The following is a 17,511-nucleotide window of genomic DNA, read 5'->3' as shown; positions in this document are numbered from 1 at the left end:
GGTCGGCCCCATGGGCGTTCTGCAAGGGCATGGCAGGCGGCAGCTGGACGCTGCGTCACTGGCACCTCCTCTGCAAGGAGCCCCACGACCACAGCCGGGCTGGGGACCCTACAAAGTCCCCTGGGATCAGTACCTGCTCTGTGGTAAATGATCCATTGGTCCGAAAACACGAGTCACACATGAGGATGTGGTGGTCACACACAGCATTTAGCATCACACCTGGCCGGGTCCCTGGCAGCGGCACAGGGCCAGGCTGTGGCAGCTCCAAACACCCCCAGAGAGGAGGAGAACTGGGGGAGCTCCTGAAGGAGCAGGAGGGGACCCGACAGCCTCTGTCCCCACGGGAAGAGCCCTGTCCCCCCTGAGCTGTGCCGAGCGTGGCCGGAGGAGCCCCAGGGAGACGTGAAGAGGGTTTGTGGCATCCACAAAAAACATGTTCCTTGGTGTCACGTAAGGCGCCTGCAAGGCACCGGAGGAGGGAGGGGAGGGGGAAGAACGAGTGCAGGTATCAGAAATAGTTAAGCTTGTTTAGGTCTCCTCACTGCTGCAGGAAAGCCCACGGAGATCAAAACACCGGTTCCTTACCTTCCTGCTTCTGCAGGATAAAGAAACCATAAATCAAAACCAGTCAGCTCCCAGCTGACAGTTCACGTTGCCTTTTGAGGGGGGGTTCACTCAGATTATTTTTTTTTTAGGTTGGTTGCTTGTTGTTTGCTTTTCTGTTTGGTTTTAGTCCAGGAGTTTTAGCACAGAACACAGTTTAAAAGGTGATTTGCAGAGGAGAAACAATGGAAAGGGACGTGTCGTTCCTGCAGTCACTTAGACTCTGCAGCCAGGGGTACTGAATCCTGCGTCTCCCCACTGCTGGGTTTCCTCTAATTACCTGTCAGCTCCCTCCTAGCTGTCGGTGAGCTCACTCCAACTCCTTCCCACCACCACCCCATTCAGATCCTGCTTTTGTAAATATTCAAAGTGGAATTCATGGGTTTAAGTCTACATTAAGGTGCACAAAACACTGTCTACGTAACAGAAAACAGAATTCAGCATTCAGCCCTCTGCCACGTCGGCTCCAGTTTTCAGCCGAGCCCGTTCCAAGCCCCGTCCCGGGAAGGCACGGAGAAGCAGGTGGAGTCAGAGCGCTCTGCCCGGCTCGCCAGCCCGGACTGCGCCCCAGCAAGCCCCTGCACAACAGCTTGGGGTTTTCATACTTGGTTTTTATTGCCGGTTTATAGACCAGCAATTCCCACCCCAGCCACAACCACCGACCGCCAGATCTCCTAACAGCTGTGCTTCGTCCAGAGCCGCTGTGAGATCCCATCCTCGGTTAGCTGCGTACAAACGCCACGAAAATTAACTCCGCTGGTCAACCAAAACTCTGGGGCACTGTCACAGCCTTAGAGAAGGACATTTTCTTCTGGAACTAAGAAAAGGGAATGGATAAAATAATTTACCAGTCTACAGCCCCTGCTCTTTTACTCTTTCAGATTTTCTGTTTGCAGAGCAGGAACCTGGCACCTGCCTGCGGGGATTTTCAGTAGCACGAAACCACCAATGGCACAGATAAATTCTTCACCTCATGCTCTCTGTCACTATTTCAGCTCCCACAGAAAAATCCTGACACACTGAAAATGTGCAGCTTGACCAGGTATAAAAGGTGGTGCAGGCTGCAAATAAGAGGGTGAATGTGACTCGCAGCAATGCCACCTCAAAGAGAGCTGAACAGCTCAGAGAAGACATGCCGGTTCTTTGCTGAAGACTCCTCTCATCCCTTTAAAACTAAACCAGAAACCCTCATAAGCTGGCTCTGTAAGCAAGAACACATCCACTTCTCCCACGCACATTCAGAAAAATAAATAGAATTGTACAAGGTATGCCCCGAACCAGCTTGGGAAGCCATCTGGAGGGGAAGGAGGAGCTGCAGGCTCACGCCTGGCTCCAGAGGTGGCCCCTCACCGCACGCTGCGAGAGGACAACTGGCCCCCGCCGTCACCCGCCGCCAGGCGCCCGGCACCCTCCCGCAGCTGACCTCTCCCCAGAGCCCGGGAGCCCGTGGCACGGCCGCTGGGGCTGCACGAGGATTAGTTATAGAAGTGGAAACACTGGCAAAGAAGGAGCAGCAGGAAACGTGAAACAGTTGAATACTCGGGCAGGGAAGGAAGGGGAACTTCTGCGTTTTCCTGACCCCAGAACCACCATCCTCATCTCACGCCTGTACCGCAGAGCCGAGGTCCAACCACTCTGCTGCGGCCGGGCTGTTTGCTGCATCCCGGGGAGGCGCCCCAGCAACTAACCCTGCCCTGCAAGAGTCCAGCACACGCTTCCTCAGGGGCTCGGAGGGAGCACCCGGCCCACTGCCGCCGCCCAGGGGGGAGCCCCGCGGCCCACAGAGGCCTCCGGAGACGCGAGGCAGAAAGGGAACAAGGAACGGTACCTCAGCAGAGGCTTCAGACAGACACACGCTGAAGCCAGACACCCCACAAACCCCTAAAGCGGGGCAGGGTTTCCCCCCAGAAGCAGGCAGCAGGGAAGAATATGAAGTTCAATTTGGGGCTGCAAAATGAAAAGCTCAGAGAGCACCAGACAGGAGTGACGGCGGCTCCATTTCTCATGCCCCCAGACCCAGACAGCACCTCCTTCGGCCCCATTTATCAGGTGCACGGAGCTTCAGGGGACACCAGGAGCACCAGGAAAATCCAGAGGTGCTGAGCACACCTTAAGACTTAACAAGCCGTGACATCCTTCCAGACATCAGGCTCCCAACAGCCAGACCCCGCTGACATCATCAGTTCAGATATTGCCGGTCACAGGACAGAGCCACCCTCATCCTCTCACACCAAGATAAACAGCAAGAAATTTTCACAGCAGCCCTGCACACAGGGAAGCCTGCAAAACTGTTCAGCCCATTACATGATACTGAAGTTTTAAGACAAACACACCAAAAAGCACCCCAAATCTCTCCCAGACTTGGCTCTCAACCCACCGCAATAGGACAACAAGGGACAGCACCGGGCTGACGGGGCCAAAGGCAGCTCTGAACTCATGTGCACACGCAGCCACGGGCAGTGGTGGGGCAAGGAAGCACTGGCAGTGACACTGGTGTTTTGGTAAAAGAGCAGGCAGCTATTTTGGGACAGATGTCTCAGTTTCTTGCACAGGGTATTTCAGTGCTTTGATGCTATGGTGATAAGTACCCTAAATATATTCAAAATGTGTAGGGAGAGAGAACTGAAAACAAGACACATTTTAAAGCAACAGCTCTAATAAGTGTCTTGTTCCCACAGACGTACCTGCCCACTGGTTTCATACTGCAGCCCACTGAGCAAAGCTGCCAAGTCCTCCTCACCTCCTCCATCCTCCCCAGCAACACCTCGGAGGAAGCATCTGGACCGTGTGATTTCACCAGGGAACACCCCAAGGAAGAGGGACCAGAACTCCGACCTTTGTCTTCCACAAGCCCAGGCTAAAGCAGAACCACGTGGAGCTGACCTGGAGCTTTGTCCCGAGCCCTGAGCAGGGCGGCGCCCGACAAGCAGCGCTTCCCCACGCGGAGAAGCTGGCCATGCTGAGGGAGACATGGACTGCGTCCACCAGGAAGCAACTCTCCAAGTGCACCAGAGTGAAACCATCTGCTCTGGAACAGCTTCTCCAGCCCCCTTACACCCTGCGAGCAGGATCACCACACTGGGTTCTTGGAGCAGGAGCAAACATCACATTTTTTGTTTCACCTCTGCAGTGCCGACCTGAAGTTCACTGCATCTTCCATGAGGAGCCACTCCAAAGCCCTGTCCCTCTGGCTGCTGTCATCTGACTTTTTTTAATTGGGTGGTAATGAAAAGGGAGGCATCACATGCTGGCAGGAGGGTGGCAGCTTTACATGGAGGTGGGCGAGCTCTTCAAGGGTTTCTGTTCTTTTTATATGTACACTTAACTTCCCTCCTGTCTTCCCACCCTCCAGACTCTCTTCAGCCCATTTCCCCAGCGAAGAAAGGCTTGACATCAGCACTGGGACCCCGTTTTGTCATTCCCGAGTTGGCTAGGAGGGCCCATGGGGGAAGGCCACCCCCTCGGCACTAAGGCCACTCCAAGCTCTGGCCCTGCTGAACCACCAAGTCCACAGTCTTCTCTTTTACCACAAACCATCATACGAAGCGCAGGGTGCAAAGAAAACAACATTAGGAAAGACAAAATACAACTGCAGGTGTACTGCAGCGCAATGGATTTCTGTCATGAAATCACCTTGTTCTCTGCCTCCCCGGCTGACGGTGCAGGGGATCTGGGCTCGGATCCGGGCAGGGGATCCGGGCTCCGACCACCCGGAGCATCGCGTGTCAGCAGAGCGCGGGGAAGGAGCTCTGGAAGGCGCCTCGAGCGGCACACGGGGACAGAGGGACCATTAACAAACCTCTCCCAAGTTCCTGAATTGGGCCTGTTTTCTATCTGCTTGTTTCTTATAATTAGTTAATGAATTGGAGCCCGAATCACATCATTCATCAGCTCAGCTTTAATTGCCTGCCTAGCCTGGCAGAAACCTTGGAGTGCTTCAGTACATGACCTACCCCCCAAGCTTGAACTGCAGCTGTTTCCTGATAAATTACAAGTAAAAGCAGCAGAGGTAAGAAAACAACTAATTCTCTCCACATCCCTCACGGGGAGAACACCTCCCTGCCCCAGCCAGAAGGAACTCAGACACGGAGGAGGACGCAGAGGAGCCTCCCAGCCCTGACCATTCCAGAGCTGGAGCACTGGGGGCCTCTCCCAGCACTTGTCCAGGGAAGGTCGGCCCCATGGGCGTTCTGCAAGGGCATGGCAGGCGGCAGCTGGCCGCTGCGTCACTGGCACCTCCTCTGCAAGGAGCCCCACGACCACAGCCGGGCTGGGGACCCTACAAAGTCCCCTGGGATCAGTACCTGCTCTGTGGTAAATGATCCATTGGTCCGAAAACACGAGTCACACATGAGGATGTGGTGGTCACACACAGCATTTAGCATCACACCTGGCCGGGTCCCCGGCAGCGGCACAGGGCCAGGCTGTGGCAGCTCCAAACACCCCCAGAGAGGAGGAGAACTGGGGGTACCGGGAGTAACCGTGAGGCCAACCCTGCCCAGCCACAATTTCTATTCACCTTCCAGTTGCTGAGCCCCTCACACTGCTTTCCAGAGTTTTGCCTACAGCCACGAGGGCTGCTCCTCTTACATGGAGGGGGTTTGGTTTTTTGTTTGCTTTTGGCTGTTTGGGGTTTTTTTTAAACATCTCATGATTCCAAGAACCTGGGGCTTTAGAAAAAAAATATCCCAATCCTGATAAGCTAGTGAAAAACCCCAGTCTGCAGGACACCAGACATTTGCTTCTTTCCCTCTCCCAACAACCCTGCTCTCCCCTTGGTAAAGGTCTGTTTTCTAAAACTAACGTTAGAAAAACACCTGAAGGCTGTAGTGCGTTCAGACTTCCAATCCACACTATATTCTTAGTCACCAGGTGTTTTAACAAACACCTATTTCCAAGCATTTTATTTCCTGACTTCCGTATGTTTAATTTTTCATAAGTCAACAAAACAAAACTCCAAGCATCTCCTGTAGATTCGGAAAACCCAAGAAATTAGCTTGGGAGGAAAAGCTCGAGCAAACAGGCAGCCTCTGCTGAAGGGCTCTGGGCCCCCAGCCCTCCCTCGGCCGGCCCGCCTCCCTCCCTCGCTCTGGGGAAGAGGAATGCAAACATTGGCCCCAAAACCTTTAAGATGGAAACACCAGAGCAGCCCAGGAATGTGTAAGTTCACGTGTACATTTATCATTATTTTAGGAGGTTTATTCATTGCCCAATAGTTATTGCAGTTCATTTGTGCAACTACGTGTTTTAAGTGTAATAATAGCTGTAGGCTTTAAGTTCTTCAGGTTTTTTGCCTCGAGTCTCAGTATCTCCCCCATTTAAAAAGTAGCATTTCAAAATCATAAAAATCAGTGTTTAGAACCCAAAACCGTCCAGGTGAGGTGATGGGGACTTACCAGAGTTCAGTGGGAGCTCACAAAGCTGGTCACTTCATACCTGTTTCAGATGGGAAGGGGGGAAGGATCAGAAACCTCGCTGTGGGCTGGCACACGGGATACCTGACAGTGGTCAGGCTGGTGAAGACTGTATGTGTAACAAAAGTGGAAAAAAGATCTATTTATACCAAAGTTCCAACCGAAAAAAAATTTTAAAGGCAGTAGGGATCAACAAAAGGTAGTTCACCTTAATCCCCTGCATAACAGGATTGTTGTCGTCGTCTTTGTGCACTGAGCCCAGGAAACACTATAATGAAATGTTACAGCCATGTTACTATAAATGAGAAAACAGAAATAACTATTTTTACACATATATGCTTAGAAGCGGTAGGATATATAATCTTCTCTTATTGGTGGTGGGTAGGAGGAATAAATAAAATACATACATTGAGTTTATTGTTCAGAGATACTTGTACAAATTCAGTGATGCTTAATATTTTTTCCATGATGTGAAGTTCATTTTTTAAAAAAGCTATTTTCAATTTAACATACTATTAGGGAAAAAAGTCAATATACAAAAATATATTAGTTTTCTGTTTTGTATTAACCTTTAAGATATTTATTTTATATTTCTGTAACTGAAAAGCAATGGTTTAAAAACAGTTTAAGTTTTCAGAAGTTTATTCATCTAAGTTTATAGCACTAATGTTTAGACCTGTAGCCTGCAGATTAATTTAATTAACTGGAGCCGACTGGACGGTGGCACCTCAGGCAGCGGCAGGACGGAGCTGCAGCATGCGCGCCCGGGGGACACACGGGCCTTGGCAAAGCTTTCGGCGCCCGCCGTGTGCCATCCCGTGGAACCTACTGTGTTACCATTAAAACTTTTTGCATGAAAAAAACAGGAAAGTTTATTTCCACTTATTGGGGGTGGGGGGGTGTTGACCAGCCGGGGGCCCACGGCGAGGAAGCGCAGGGTTACCTGGTGCTGGGACAAGTGCTCTGCTGGCCGCCGCGCCACCCAGGCTCCGGCCCGGGCTCGAGCTCCCGCTTTCTGTTCTGACACTCCTTGCCCCCAGCAGGAATCTGCAAGCAAATATAACAATAATATTTAGCATTGCTTGACCTTTTTCTTTTCAAAGCACTCTTGAGATCTCTGGCCCCCAGGAGAGCAGCACTTTAGTCCATTCTGTGTGGTTAGACACGAGTCCCTGGACACGGGGACAGCCACAGGCAGGGACAGGACCCCGGTCCCGCTCCCCACCTCGCCCCTCATCGATGCTCCGTGGTGCTGCCCCTTCTCTGCGGAACGAGGGGCCACCGCTGCTCTCCCAAGAACAGCAAGTAAATCTGCATGAGATTTTCAGATCACAAGTCCCAGCTGAAGGCAGCAACTTAAGATTCACACTCTTAAAGCCACCGCTGGATCAGGAAACTGCTGTGAGACCATCATCTGGCAGGAGCAGCGGGTGTTTGGGCTTTATATCCAGGTTTAACTTAACAGGGTTACTAGGCTTTATATACAGGTTTAACACACCAAAGGGGACGAGAAGCAGCAGAGAGAGAGACTGCTATAAGATACTCATAAATTTTATTTTTAAAAACAAGGCATTTTGCACAGTGGGTGGTGAGGGAGAGGGACTGGATGGGTAGAAAGAACCATGACTCAGGCTCCCTCGCTGGGAGGTTTGTTAACTAGGACACCCTCGGCAGAGCAGCAGCCCTCCCACAGGTCTGGTGGTAGCCCATGGCCTTGGCTCTTGGGCCACCTGACCAGCAGCCAGACGCTGGGACCACTGCCCAGTCTGTGCCCAGGGTCCCCTGGAAGGAGCCAGCAGGGCTGACAAGCAGCACGACCAAGGACCAGCTTCCCCACCTCACCCCACGTGTCCTACCATGATCTTTCCAGAGCAAGAGTGAACTGATGGGCCGGATCCAGACCCACGCCAGGCCCTGAGTTCAGGGCTGGGGGAGCTCATTCCAGCCCGTGCCCTGGAATTCTCTGGCCAGAACACCTTCAGCACAGGGAGGACAGATTCTGAGGGGTGCTGGATCCCTGCAGGTTTCACTAGAAGCAGGATGTGAGGATGCTCAGTGTGCACAAGCCCTTGAAAGGGCCCCTCGTTCCCTGCCGCCCAGTTCTGGGGCGCTATATCCTGTACAGCATCTGCTCCGGGCTGGGCAATTCTACAGCAGTGGCAGACACAGAGTCCTGCTCTTACAGAGTGCTTTAAAAACATGAGGAGTTGCCTGGAGTTATCATTCCATTATAAAACAAACACTGCTTTTGCCTCTGCACAGGAGACAGGGCAATTCTTTAGATTTAACGCATTAGTCCTGCCTTAAAAATGCATCAAGGCAATAGAACAGACTTCCAGATCAAAAAGGAATTTGGTTGCAGGATCCTGCACATGCCAGCACAAACAGCACGGGGTGGGGGGCAGTGGGTCCGATCCACCTTCTCCGGGACTGAGCCCCCAGGTGACCTTTCCCAGTTCACATCATTTTAATGAGATGGCTCATCAGCACTGGGACGCTGGTCCTGGCTGGGGGCACCCCTGGGGAAGGGGTGCTAAAGGCCGTGCTGAGATCAGATCTCCGGCTCTCCAGTCCTCCCAGTAACGTAACGCACCAGCCACGGCCTCACTGGAAGGGGCTCCAAGGGCCAATACTGATTTTCCCAGGGTGGAAGGTCTTGGTCAGGTGCTGCTGGTGTCACCTTCCCACTGGGCCCCCGCAAGCCCCAAACCCAGGCACTGCCTGTGACAGGACGGGGACAGCGGGGGCCACACAGGGACAGGGGGACAGGGACCCCTCCAGTGCCTTCCCATTCACCAGACAGAGCCAGCAGCCCAGCCACAGCTCAAGGTTCACCACTGCCACGCAGAGGTCACGAACCGATCGATACCAAGTGACCCCCTGGAGCATGGTACAAACATCAGAAAAGGCTGTTGGAAACCAGCCCCCGCAGCGGCGCTCGGGCAGCTCCCCCGGCTCAGCGGCCGCTGCGCATCTCCCGCTCCCGCCCGATGATTTGTGCTTCAGCAGAAAATAATTCACCAAAGGTCACACAATCCTTCTGATGCAATAAGACACAGTTGAAGAATAACTGTTTCTGCGTTAAACAAAATATAGATTCTGGATACTTTGCTGGTGCCACAGAGTCAATAATTCTCTCTTCTGTCTGCAATGCCTGGAGGGATTAATAAACTGCTTTGAACTGAATTCTTGAGTAAGAGGAGCCCTACACAGACTCACTGCAGAGGTTTTACAGTGTAATATGCAACAGTGAGCATTCATTTCTCATCAGCTATATGTTTTCTATAGAATTAATTTTTTTTATATACCAGATTATTTATGTTAACCAAGGATGAGGCTTCTAACTTTACTCCTTACTTGAAACCAGAAAGAAAAGAAGCCCCATCCTCAGGGTGACCCAGGAAAGAATAAACGATGACAGGACCTCGAAAACATTCATCCCTGGGGCAGAGCAATGTGGAGCAGCCCCAGCACACAGCACGGGTGAGGACATCACACCGCACCCTGACGGCATACACTTCCCAACGGCCAGGACCGCCCCTCGGCCCCTCTTCCCCAACCCCCGGGCAGCAGGAGGCTCTCAAAGCAGTTACTTAAATCAGGTTTGGGGGACAGAGCCAAATCCAGCTCACAGAAGTTAAGCGCAGCTTTAGCACAACTGCAGGGCGCCCAGGAGTGCGTGCCTCTGTGTAGCTTTTCTTGCTAAAGCACCCCAAACCCTGCCAGGGGGTGACGAGCAGGCCCAGGCTTCACTAGTGCCAGGGGAGATTTAACTCACCAGGGGTTTTGTGTTTTGTTTTAAAAAAGACAAATTTATCAAGTACCTGCAGAACAGGCACAGAGGAGAGACAGGTTTCCTGGTGCCCCGGTCACTGCCTCCTTCCCGACGTGCACGACTCCTGGCTGGACACACGGCGGGGACAAGGGGATCTAAAGCTGCCGCCGCCCTCGCTCGCGCCGAGACGGGCACACAGCATGGCCCAGGGGTGCTCCTTTCTCTCTGGCAACCATCTGCAGAGAGAAGTCAGTCTGCTTTCTGCCTTCAGCTGATCCTTCCACCGCTGCCATCGCTGCGCAGTGCCAGGCTCCATCCAGCTTGGCACAGCATCAGGAGATGCAGCTGGTGGCACCTGCTGTTCCTCTGAAATTTTCCAGATTATTTTAACTTCCTTCTGTAAGAAACGTTATTTATGCCTCACAACATTTCAGAGAAAAGTATCTATGCGTTCTCCTGAAGAGAGGAAAACTGAAGGGCACAGAGCGCCAAGGAAATACCCTGTGGTGCTACAGCAGGAAACTGGAAGAGCCTGGAACTAAAAACAATACCTCTGCTCTTCATGGCTGTGAATTTATCTATTTCAACCACTGGCTGTTAAAAGGAAGAAGAAAGGTTCCATTTCCAGATTTCTCTAAGCAAAATTGTAACATGAAGACTACTAAGTAAGGCCAGAATTTTGTTAATATTGTGGGAAATCTAATACCAAGAAAGCTTCTTTATCCTGTTACTAGCTTTTATTGGGAAAAAAAATGCACAAGAACCAGCATAGCAGTGACATCTCCTGGAAGGCAACAAACCACCATCGGAAAAAAAACCCAACCAACAGCTTTTTAGCTCTATCTTGCTCATTAACAAGCAGTTTGGCTGGTTCACTTGAACACTGAGACTGTAAGAAATACCACTGCTGTTTAACCTGCCCCTCATGGCAGAAAACAACAAACAAAAACACAAAAAACCCAACTAACCAGCCAAGAGCACACACCCCCCACTTTATGAACCAGCTCTCCCAAACATCCGTGGGAAAGTCTTTGCTTTCTGGAGAGTTACTGAAGGGAAATAGATTATGGAAGAGTAAGGAAGCAGTATTTATTGTTCTGAAACTCTGAACCGATTTTTATCTGCTCAGATCACCTGGCTGCTGCTTTGTCAATATATTAGATTTTTATTGCCATAATCCCTGTTGCTTGGAACTAATAAAGGTGCTTTTGTACAAGGAAATTCAGGAAACCTTTCTGATCAGCTCGCTTCAGCTGATCCTCAGCTGCTCTTTGTGGAGCACTGGTGATCCAAACACACTTACGTGGGAAGAGCATCTACTGACAAGCTCCGAGAGGCAGCACGAGGGTTCCATCTGCCTCTGCTATCGCGTCTCCAGCGTCAGCCTTCTCGTCTGGAGACAACAGAGCAAATCGTGCAGCCGCTGCAGCCTAGCTGGAAACACATCCTTCTCCTTGTCGTCTGTGAGGCTTCTGCTCACAGCCATTGAGCCAAATTTGCTGAAAGAGAACCAGCCAAACAAGAGATTCCAGACCGTTTCTGTGAGCACAGCGACCCCTTATCACTTGGAATCTATCAGACTTTTTTGAAGCCCCTCCCCACGCTGACCAGAGGCACCGGGTCCCGCTGTCCCAGGGCGTGTGCACTCACCCACAGCAGAGTCGGCTATCAGAGCTTCCCAGCACAGAGGGTGTTTAAAGGCAGCTGCAATTCCTCCTCCAGTGGGTGCAGAGGCCAGGCCACATCCCTGTTCCTGCAGCGACAGGTGCTCAGGATGCTCCACAGTTGCCACACTGAAATATCTCGTTTTCCTGCTGCTGTGGGGAGATTCTGGGGAAGGGTCCCCACATTGCAGGAACCAGGGGACCGCTCTCACTTTTGGTCCTTGGTGCCAGAAAGAAACTGTTAGAGCAAGAAATGCAGAGATGGTGTCTGCGTGTGCAACAGCCACATACTGAACAGAAAAATGGAGCCCTCAAAAGCACATGCCAGAGCACGGGCACCTCGCCATCACGCTCTGAAGACAAATTCCACACCTAACAGCCACAGCCACATGTGAGGTGGCACCGGGTGTGTGTGCTGGAGGAGACTTTTCTGCTTTGGAAGGGAATTCACCCAGACTACAAAATTTTAGCAAAGAACCAAGTCCTGGCTGCAGAGCGGTGAAGGGGTGTGACCAGGACGCTGCACTCCGGGTGCCCACAGGCTGTCCCCGAGGCTGCACGGCGAGGGCACTACCAGCCCAGCACACCGAGGGCTGAACCCCCCCAGAGCCGCAAGCCAGCACCCTTGCCCCCCACGGACACTCCTGCCCGTTGCTATTCCAGCCACTTAAAAAAGGCCCATCGGGGTTGGGGCTGGCAAAGCTTCTCCCCAAGACCCCAGTGCAGCAGGAGTATTTAGCCTCCACCCTTCCTCCGGCCAATCCCCAGCACCCAGGGACTGCCTTAGACTGTGCAATCACCTTTTTTCTCTCCTGGGAAGCAAACCTTTCCAGAGAAACTCATGAGTATTTGCTTAGCGGGACTGGGGAGACACAACAGCAAAGGGAAACTCGTGCTGTGTCTGTATAACCCCAAACCCACCTGCCTGCTGGGAGGGGTAACGAAGGGCAGGGCAGAAAGCAGCACACTCAGCCCGGGGCTCGCACCGCCCTCCCCGCCTGCACCGTAACCTGCTCTTAGGGGAAGTTCAAATGTTAAACCCTGCGGAGCATAGGGAGCTGTGGAACTGCCGAAGAGCAACGGTGCAGAACAAAGCACGCTGTGTCTCACCAGCCACCTTCCCCGGTTTGCAGACAGAAGCCCTGAAGCTTTATGTGATGACTCACAACTCAAGGGAAAAAGCAGCCTGCAATAGCCCTGAAATTACCAAAAAACATCACAATGTAAAAGCTATTAAAAGAACACTTAACCTTTCTACTTAAAATAGATTTATGAATAGTTTTATGAAATAAGAAGAAAGGAAAAGTCAGTCTTTAGCAGTGCTCACTACAGACACTCCCATTTTAACAGCCAAGAAGCGTGGAAACTCCCATATTTAACTATTAAGAGTTCTTCAGCCGAATGACTTCTGACCTGCTAGCCTGGGTAAAGGTGCCCTAACGGTGCTCAGTCACCCGGGTCACTTAGAAGCAAAATATAGCAATGTGTGAGCAACTTCTTCCCCTCTATTACAGGAGGTTTCCAACCCACTTCCCTACCCAGATTCCAGCCTGTTCAGGAGGGAGTGGAATTCTGAGTGCAGTACGCTGGTTTGCTCCTGAAACACTGGCCACAGCTGAAAAGGAAGATTCGCCGTGTTAATACTCAGGTTAACTGTTTCTTTTCAAGAAAAGGCAAAGGGCCAGAGGAAAATAATTTTATTATATCCACGTTTAAAAGAGTAGGGGTGAATTCGCATGCAAAATTAGGTTGGTTTGAGTGGGCTTTTTTTTTTTTTTTGATAGAACAAATTCTCATCTTTGTTAATTACAGGTGCTTTTGAAGTGTCTCTCTGAACTTCTGCACTGCGAGGGATCAAGCCAGGTACGCGCCCATTAATGGACTAGATAAACAATTGTGTCACCAATGTCCTTGGTCAGGCCGTTCTCGGTGACGCGCACGTGCCTCTCGCCCAGGTCGATGTGGAAGACGGCTTGCTCCAGAATTGGCGTCTTCTCTGCCTCCTCTTTGCCCAGGACTGGAACACGGCGCGGCCCGAGCACGGGGTCGTCGAACCGCATCAGCTTCACTTTAGAGAGATCTGCAGCGAGGGGACAGGCTAGTTAGGCTCGGAGCTACCCACAAGCTGGAGGATCTGCTGAATCCAAGCAACGCTTAATCCTCAGTACGTCTGTATCTGCTCCAGGGAAATACATTCTCTCGGGAATAACAGCCGTGTTAAGGTTTACACCTGCTGCCAAGATGTCATTCAGTGCTTACACAGCAAAAACCGGGGATAAACCATAGAAATACCAATCCCAATATCACACTCCAAGCACGAAATTTGCCTTATCTGGCTTTGGGACAGCTGTGATAGAACAGTTATGGTATTGTTTTATGAGGCATGAATTTATAGAGACTGGGAGAAAGGGGAAGGTGAGAGTTGTTCTAAATACAACTCCCTATTAAAATGCACACTAATAAAGACTGCTAAGCAGGACAAGAAAAACCTCTAGGAAGCCTGGGATCTTTCAGCCAACTTTCCTCCCAGCCCTCGAACTCCGACAAAACAGTGACACCTCCTGGAGAAGGCAGAGAGGGAGAAAGTGTTCAATCTGGCCAGTTTTCGGTTGTTTCAGAATGCCCCCGGCAGAAGGCTAGCAGGCACAGTGCACTCCCCTGCCTGCACTTTGCTACCTAGGGATCAGAGTCCCTGCCTGCCCCACCACCAGTGTGTAGTTGTCTTTGTTCTACAGATAAACATTAACATAAACAAGCTGTTGAAAGACACAGAAAGAAAAAAAATTACTCTGCTGTCACAAGCTTTTGGATGAGGTTCAGTTTTCCTTTTATACTCAGCTCACAGTGCCTCAGATTTGTTTGATTCTTAATTCCTGCATCCTTCAACAAAAACACAGCTGCTGTTCCTTTAAGAAAGCTATTTTTATTCACTACACTGGCCAGAAACGTAATGCTTCTTTCAACAATGTCTGACATGAAGTTTTATCATGCTATTCTGTGTTTTCCTAAGATTGCCTTCCAAGCAGGTAGGTAAGTGAGGAATAAAATTATCAACAAGTAGGCTAGAAAACACACTGCTTATTTCCAAGAAACATCAAGGAAAGGCACCCACCCTGAAATACTGCTAGTTGCAGAGGCCACCTTTACATTGTCCAAGACACCACCAACATTTAAACCAACCATAGCAGCACTCTTAAGAGGCAGCTTTTATTCCCACTGCAACAAGGCAAAAACCAGGAAAAGGGCCCAGATTTTCTCTGTGCCACACAATGACAGCGGCAAAGATGAAAACAGCACCTCTCCACTTCTGCCCTGTCAGCACACGTCATCTCAAGAAGTTATGAGCCAGCAGAAAAGCCCTGCATAAAGTTACCAGACAGAAAACTATTCAGAAAGGAAAGAAGCAAGAGGAGGCAAAGTCATTACTGGCAGCAACCACGATTTTTGCCAAAAAAAGGCACTTCCATAGAGTTGGATGTTTTTCCTATGGTAGAGTTCAGGCTCCTGAACCACAGAACACCAGCCCCTTCAGGGCATCGACACGCTCTGAGCAAACGTGCCGCCGCGGCACCCCCTGCCCCCGGCCCGGCCCTGCCCAGCGCCAGGGCACGGACCAGGCGGCGTCACAGCAGCCTCAGCACAAGCTCAGGGTGAGCAGAGACCAAGTGCCCTGGTCTCAACACATTCCCACCAGATCCCAGCAGCGCCCACGCACTGAGTGCACCCAGAGAAATTCTTCCAGTACTTACCTTGACTCTTACGACCCCAGAGTTCAATGTTTAATAGCTGAAATCAAGTATTATTGCATAAAGAATACAGGAGTAGACAGGGAAGAAATGGCTCGAGCATTCAAAAGGAGTATTAAACTATTTCCCACAGAGGTTGCTAGTTCAAGTTTGGCATGGACAATGGTAACTGACAGGCTATTGAGCAATTCTTCAGTAATTTCAGTTTTCAGTGGACAGTTTTCCACTATGAACTGGGACAGAAATGATGAGGAGCCAACATAGCAGCTGTTAAATTAATTCATTTTAGCTAAATAGAAAAATAAATCTAGTAAATTTGTTTTCAGCCCTAGGTTCCAAAATCAAAGTGGCAGGAGCTGCCTATACCCAGTTACGGGACTAACCTCTTCTTGGGAACTCAGAGCACAGGGGCAACGGTCATCCATATTCATGCCCGGCTGAAACTAGGCTTCGGTGTACTGGTGCCAGAACAAAAGGCTCACGAGGAAAACCACAGAAAAACCTGTTTGTTTCCATGTTAGCTCCTTCCTTGGTCACTCAAACACAAAGCTTCTTGCTCCTTTCTCAGCATCTATTACAGCAGCACAAAGTTCAGCACTTCCCGCTCCTCTCCTGGGAACGTTCGGCAAGCGGCAGGTGTACGCCTGTGCCAGTGTTTTACCTTTGATTCCCCTGTCCATCTTCATTAAGCGCCTGATCACCGTCTCTCTGTTGTCTCCTTGCCTGATTTCAATTTTTGTAGAGAAGTGGCCATTTGACGGCTGAGGGTTCACCAAAAATACAGACACGCTGGGCTGCAAGAAAGGTAATACAAATGTTAAAGGAGAATCTGCATTTGTGATCCAAGCCTCAGAGGAAACGTGAAACTGAAACAAATAAACATCTTCTATCAACAGATATTCCAGATGGATAAACTTCATTTAGAAACAGACTGCCAGTGGCACTCCCCCAACTCTTTAAAATACAGGACAGAGTATGCAGAAATTTTTCAGAGATATTTCAGGGAATCAATGAAATTTTTACTGTTGAGAAGTGTTAAGAGCTAGAAATACTCATACATGATACACTCTTGCAGAGTTTCACTAGTCTTACACATTACTCATTAATTCTTCCAAGACTCTGTGACACAGCTGTAAGAATACATTTGAAAGGTTTTATTTTTATGCAACTGAATAGAATTTATTAGCCCATTCAGGATTCAGCAAACAAGAAATACAAAGTTTCACATGGAGATTTATAATATTTAGAACAAGTATAATATGCAACACCACAATTTCTAGATAAGTGTCGAAGTGAGATTGAGCCACGCTTGCATAAGCCTGTGAATTCTCTGCCTTTGGGCTGTGCTTTAACCAGGACACAATCTACCTTATCTAATCAGCAGGAGCTGAGGCACAAGGCCGAAAGAAACCAATACAAGAGTATGCAGATGCTCGGGTCACTTGTTTTTAACAGTCCTCAGTTCAAATCACTGAACTGTCCTGACTGGAAGAGCCTTCAAGCTAAGGTACAACCACAGTCACATCTAGGGCTCTGTACAGAGGAAGAATAAAAAAGAATCATAATTCCTTCAGGAAATGTTTCTTGTTTTGAAGGAGTGTTGGGTCAAAGGCAGAATAAATCCAACTTTCCTGTCTGATTAAAGTTTTTAAATGGCATATTTGCTTCTGACTGCCTTTTTTCTTTTTTAATTATTTCTTCAGACTTCCAATATCTGAATTTCTGATTTTACCTCAGTTCTGAATGTGGAAAATGGTTTTCCAGGACAGCAGTCTTCTTTTATTTTGTCTTCTGCTTCAGAAGCAAACTTCACTTCAATGTGATCCAGCTGTAAAAAAAGAAAAAAGGGGGAGGAAGGAATAAACAGGAGTTTTTTCTGTCAGGTCACACACTCCAGGCTCCCCCCAGCCACCCTGCTGGTCCCCTGCTCAACGAGCCCTCAACACCTTTTTAAAGTGGGGGTGTGGAGAGAGGGGGCACAACACTGTCACGGCCAAACTGGGGCTCTGCGAAGCCGAGGGGACAGGGATGACTTCCCGCCCTGTACCAGCGGCTCCTCCCCGCAGGCCCCAGGCAGGTGGCTGGCGGCAGCACGCGCACCTTCCGCTCCCACGGACCCCGAGGAGCCCGCAGCCACCCCCAGGTCCCCGCAGCAGGGCTGGGGCTGCCCCCGGGCGGTTCTGCCCTGGCAGGGAGCCCGCCAGCTCCTGCCCAGCTGCAGGAGATCTGACAGCCCAGGCTCAGCTGCTCTAGATTCTCCCGCATGAAGGAGCCGCTCTTAACAGACCCACTGCCCCCTCCCGCAGTTC

At 50.4% G+C, this 17,511-nt stretch overlaps 3 protein-coding genes across 3 annotated transcripts in view; 1 reads left to right on the top strand and 2 right to left on the bottom strand.

Moving 5' to 3' along the window:
* SH3RF2 (SH3 domain containing ring finger 2) overlaps nt 1-3,464 on the top strand; it is a 38,914-nt gene extending 35,450 nt beyond the window's left edge. The window contains exon 8 of the mRNA XM_026858466.1: nt 3,282-3,464. Within this exon, the coding sequence (XP_026714267.1) occupies nt 3,282-3,464 (183 nt within the window). The remainder of the gene's footprint in view (nt 1-3,281) is intronic.
* GRXCR2 (glutaredoxin and cysteine rich domain containing 2) overlaps nt 1-13,048 on the bottom strand; it is a 67,629-nt gene extending 54,581 nt beyond the window's left edge. Inside the window, exons 1-6 of the mRNA XM_026857983.1 lie at nt 11,443-13,048; nt 11,096-11,291; nt 9,842-10,028; nt 6,961-7,064; nt 6,226-6,285; nt 6,000-6,126 (exon numbers count right to left, since the gene is read on the bottom strand). The gene's annotated coding sequence lies outside the window, so the exon portion shown is untranslated. The remainder of the gene's footprint in view (nt 1-5,999; nt 6,127-6,225; nt 6,286-6,960; nt 7,065-9,841; nt 10,029-11,095; nt 11,292-11,442) is intronic.
* Nucleotides 13,049-13,197: 149 nt separating this feature from the next.
* Nucleotides 13,198-17,511, bottom strand: part of LARS (leucyl-tRNA synthetase) — a 31,060-nt gene continuing 26,746 nt past the window's right edge. The window contains exons 30-32 of the mRNA XM_026857982.1: nt 16,935-17,030; nt 15,864-15,996; nt 13,198-13,536 (exon numbers count right to left, since the gene is read on the bottom strand). Coding sequence (XP_026713783.1) covers nt 13,331-13,536; nt 15,864-15,996; nt 16,935-17,030 — 435 coding nt within the window. The 3' untranslated portion in view covers nt 13,198-13,330. The remainder of the gene's footprint in view (nt 13,537-15,863; nt 15,997-16,934; nt 17,031-17,511) is intronic.

Source organism: Athene cunicularia (assembly GCF_003259725.1).
Source record: "Athene cunicularia isolate RWA chromosome 13 unlocalized genomic scaffold, athCun1 chr13_part1, whole genome shotgun sequence".
NCBI classification, from domain to species: domain Eukaryota; kingdom Metazoa; phylum Chordata; class Aves; order Strigiformes; family Strigidae; genus Athene; species Athene cunicularia.
The sequence above is the reverse complement of the archived record's forward strand: the minus strand, read 5'-3'. Positions and strand labels throughout refer to the sequence as shown.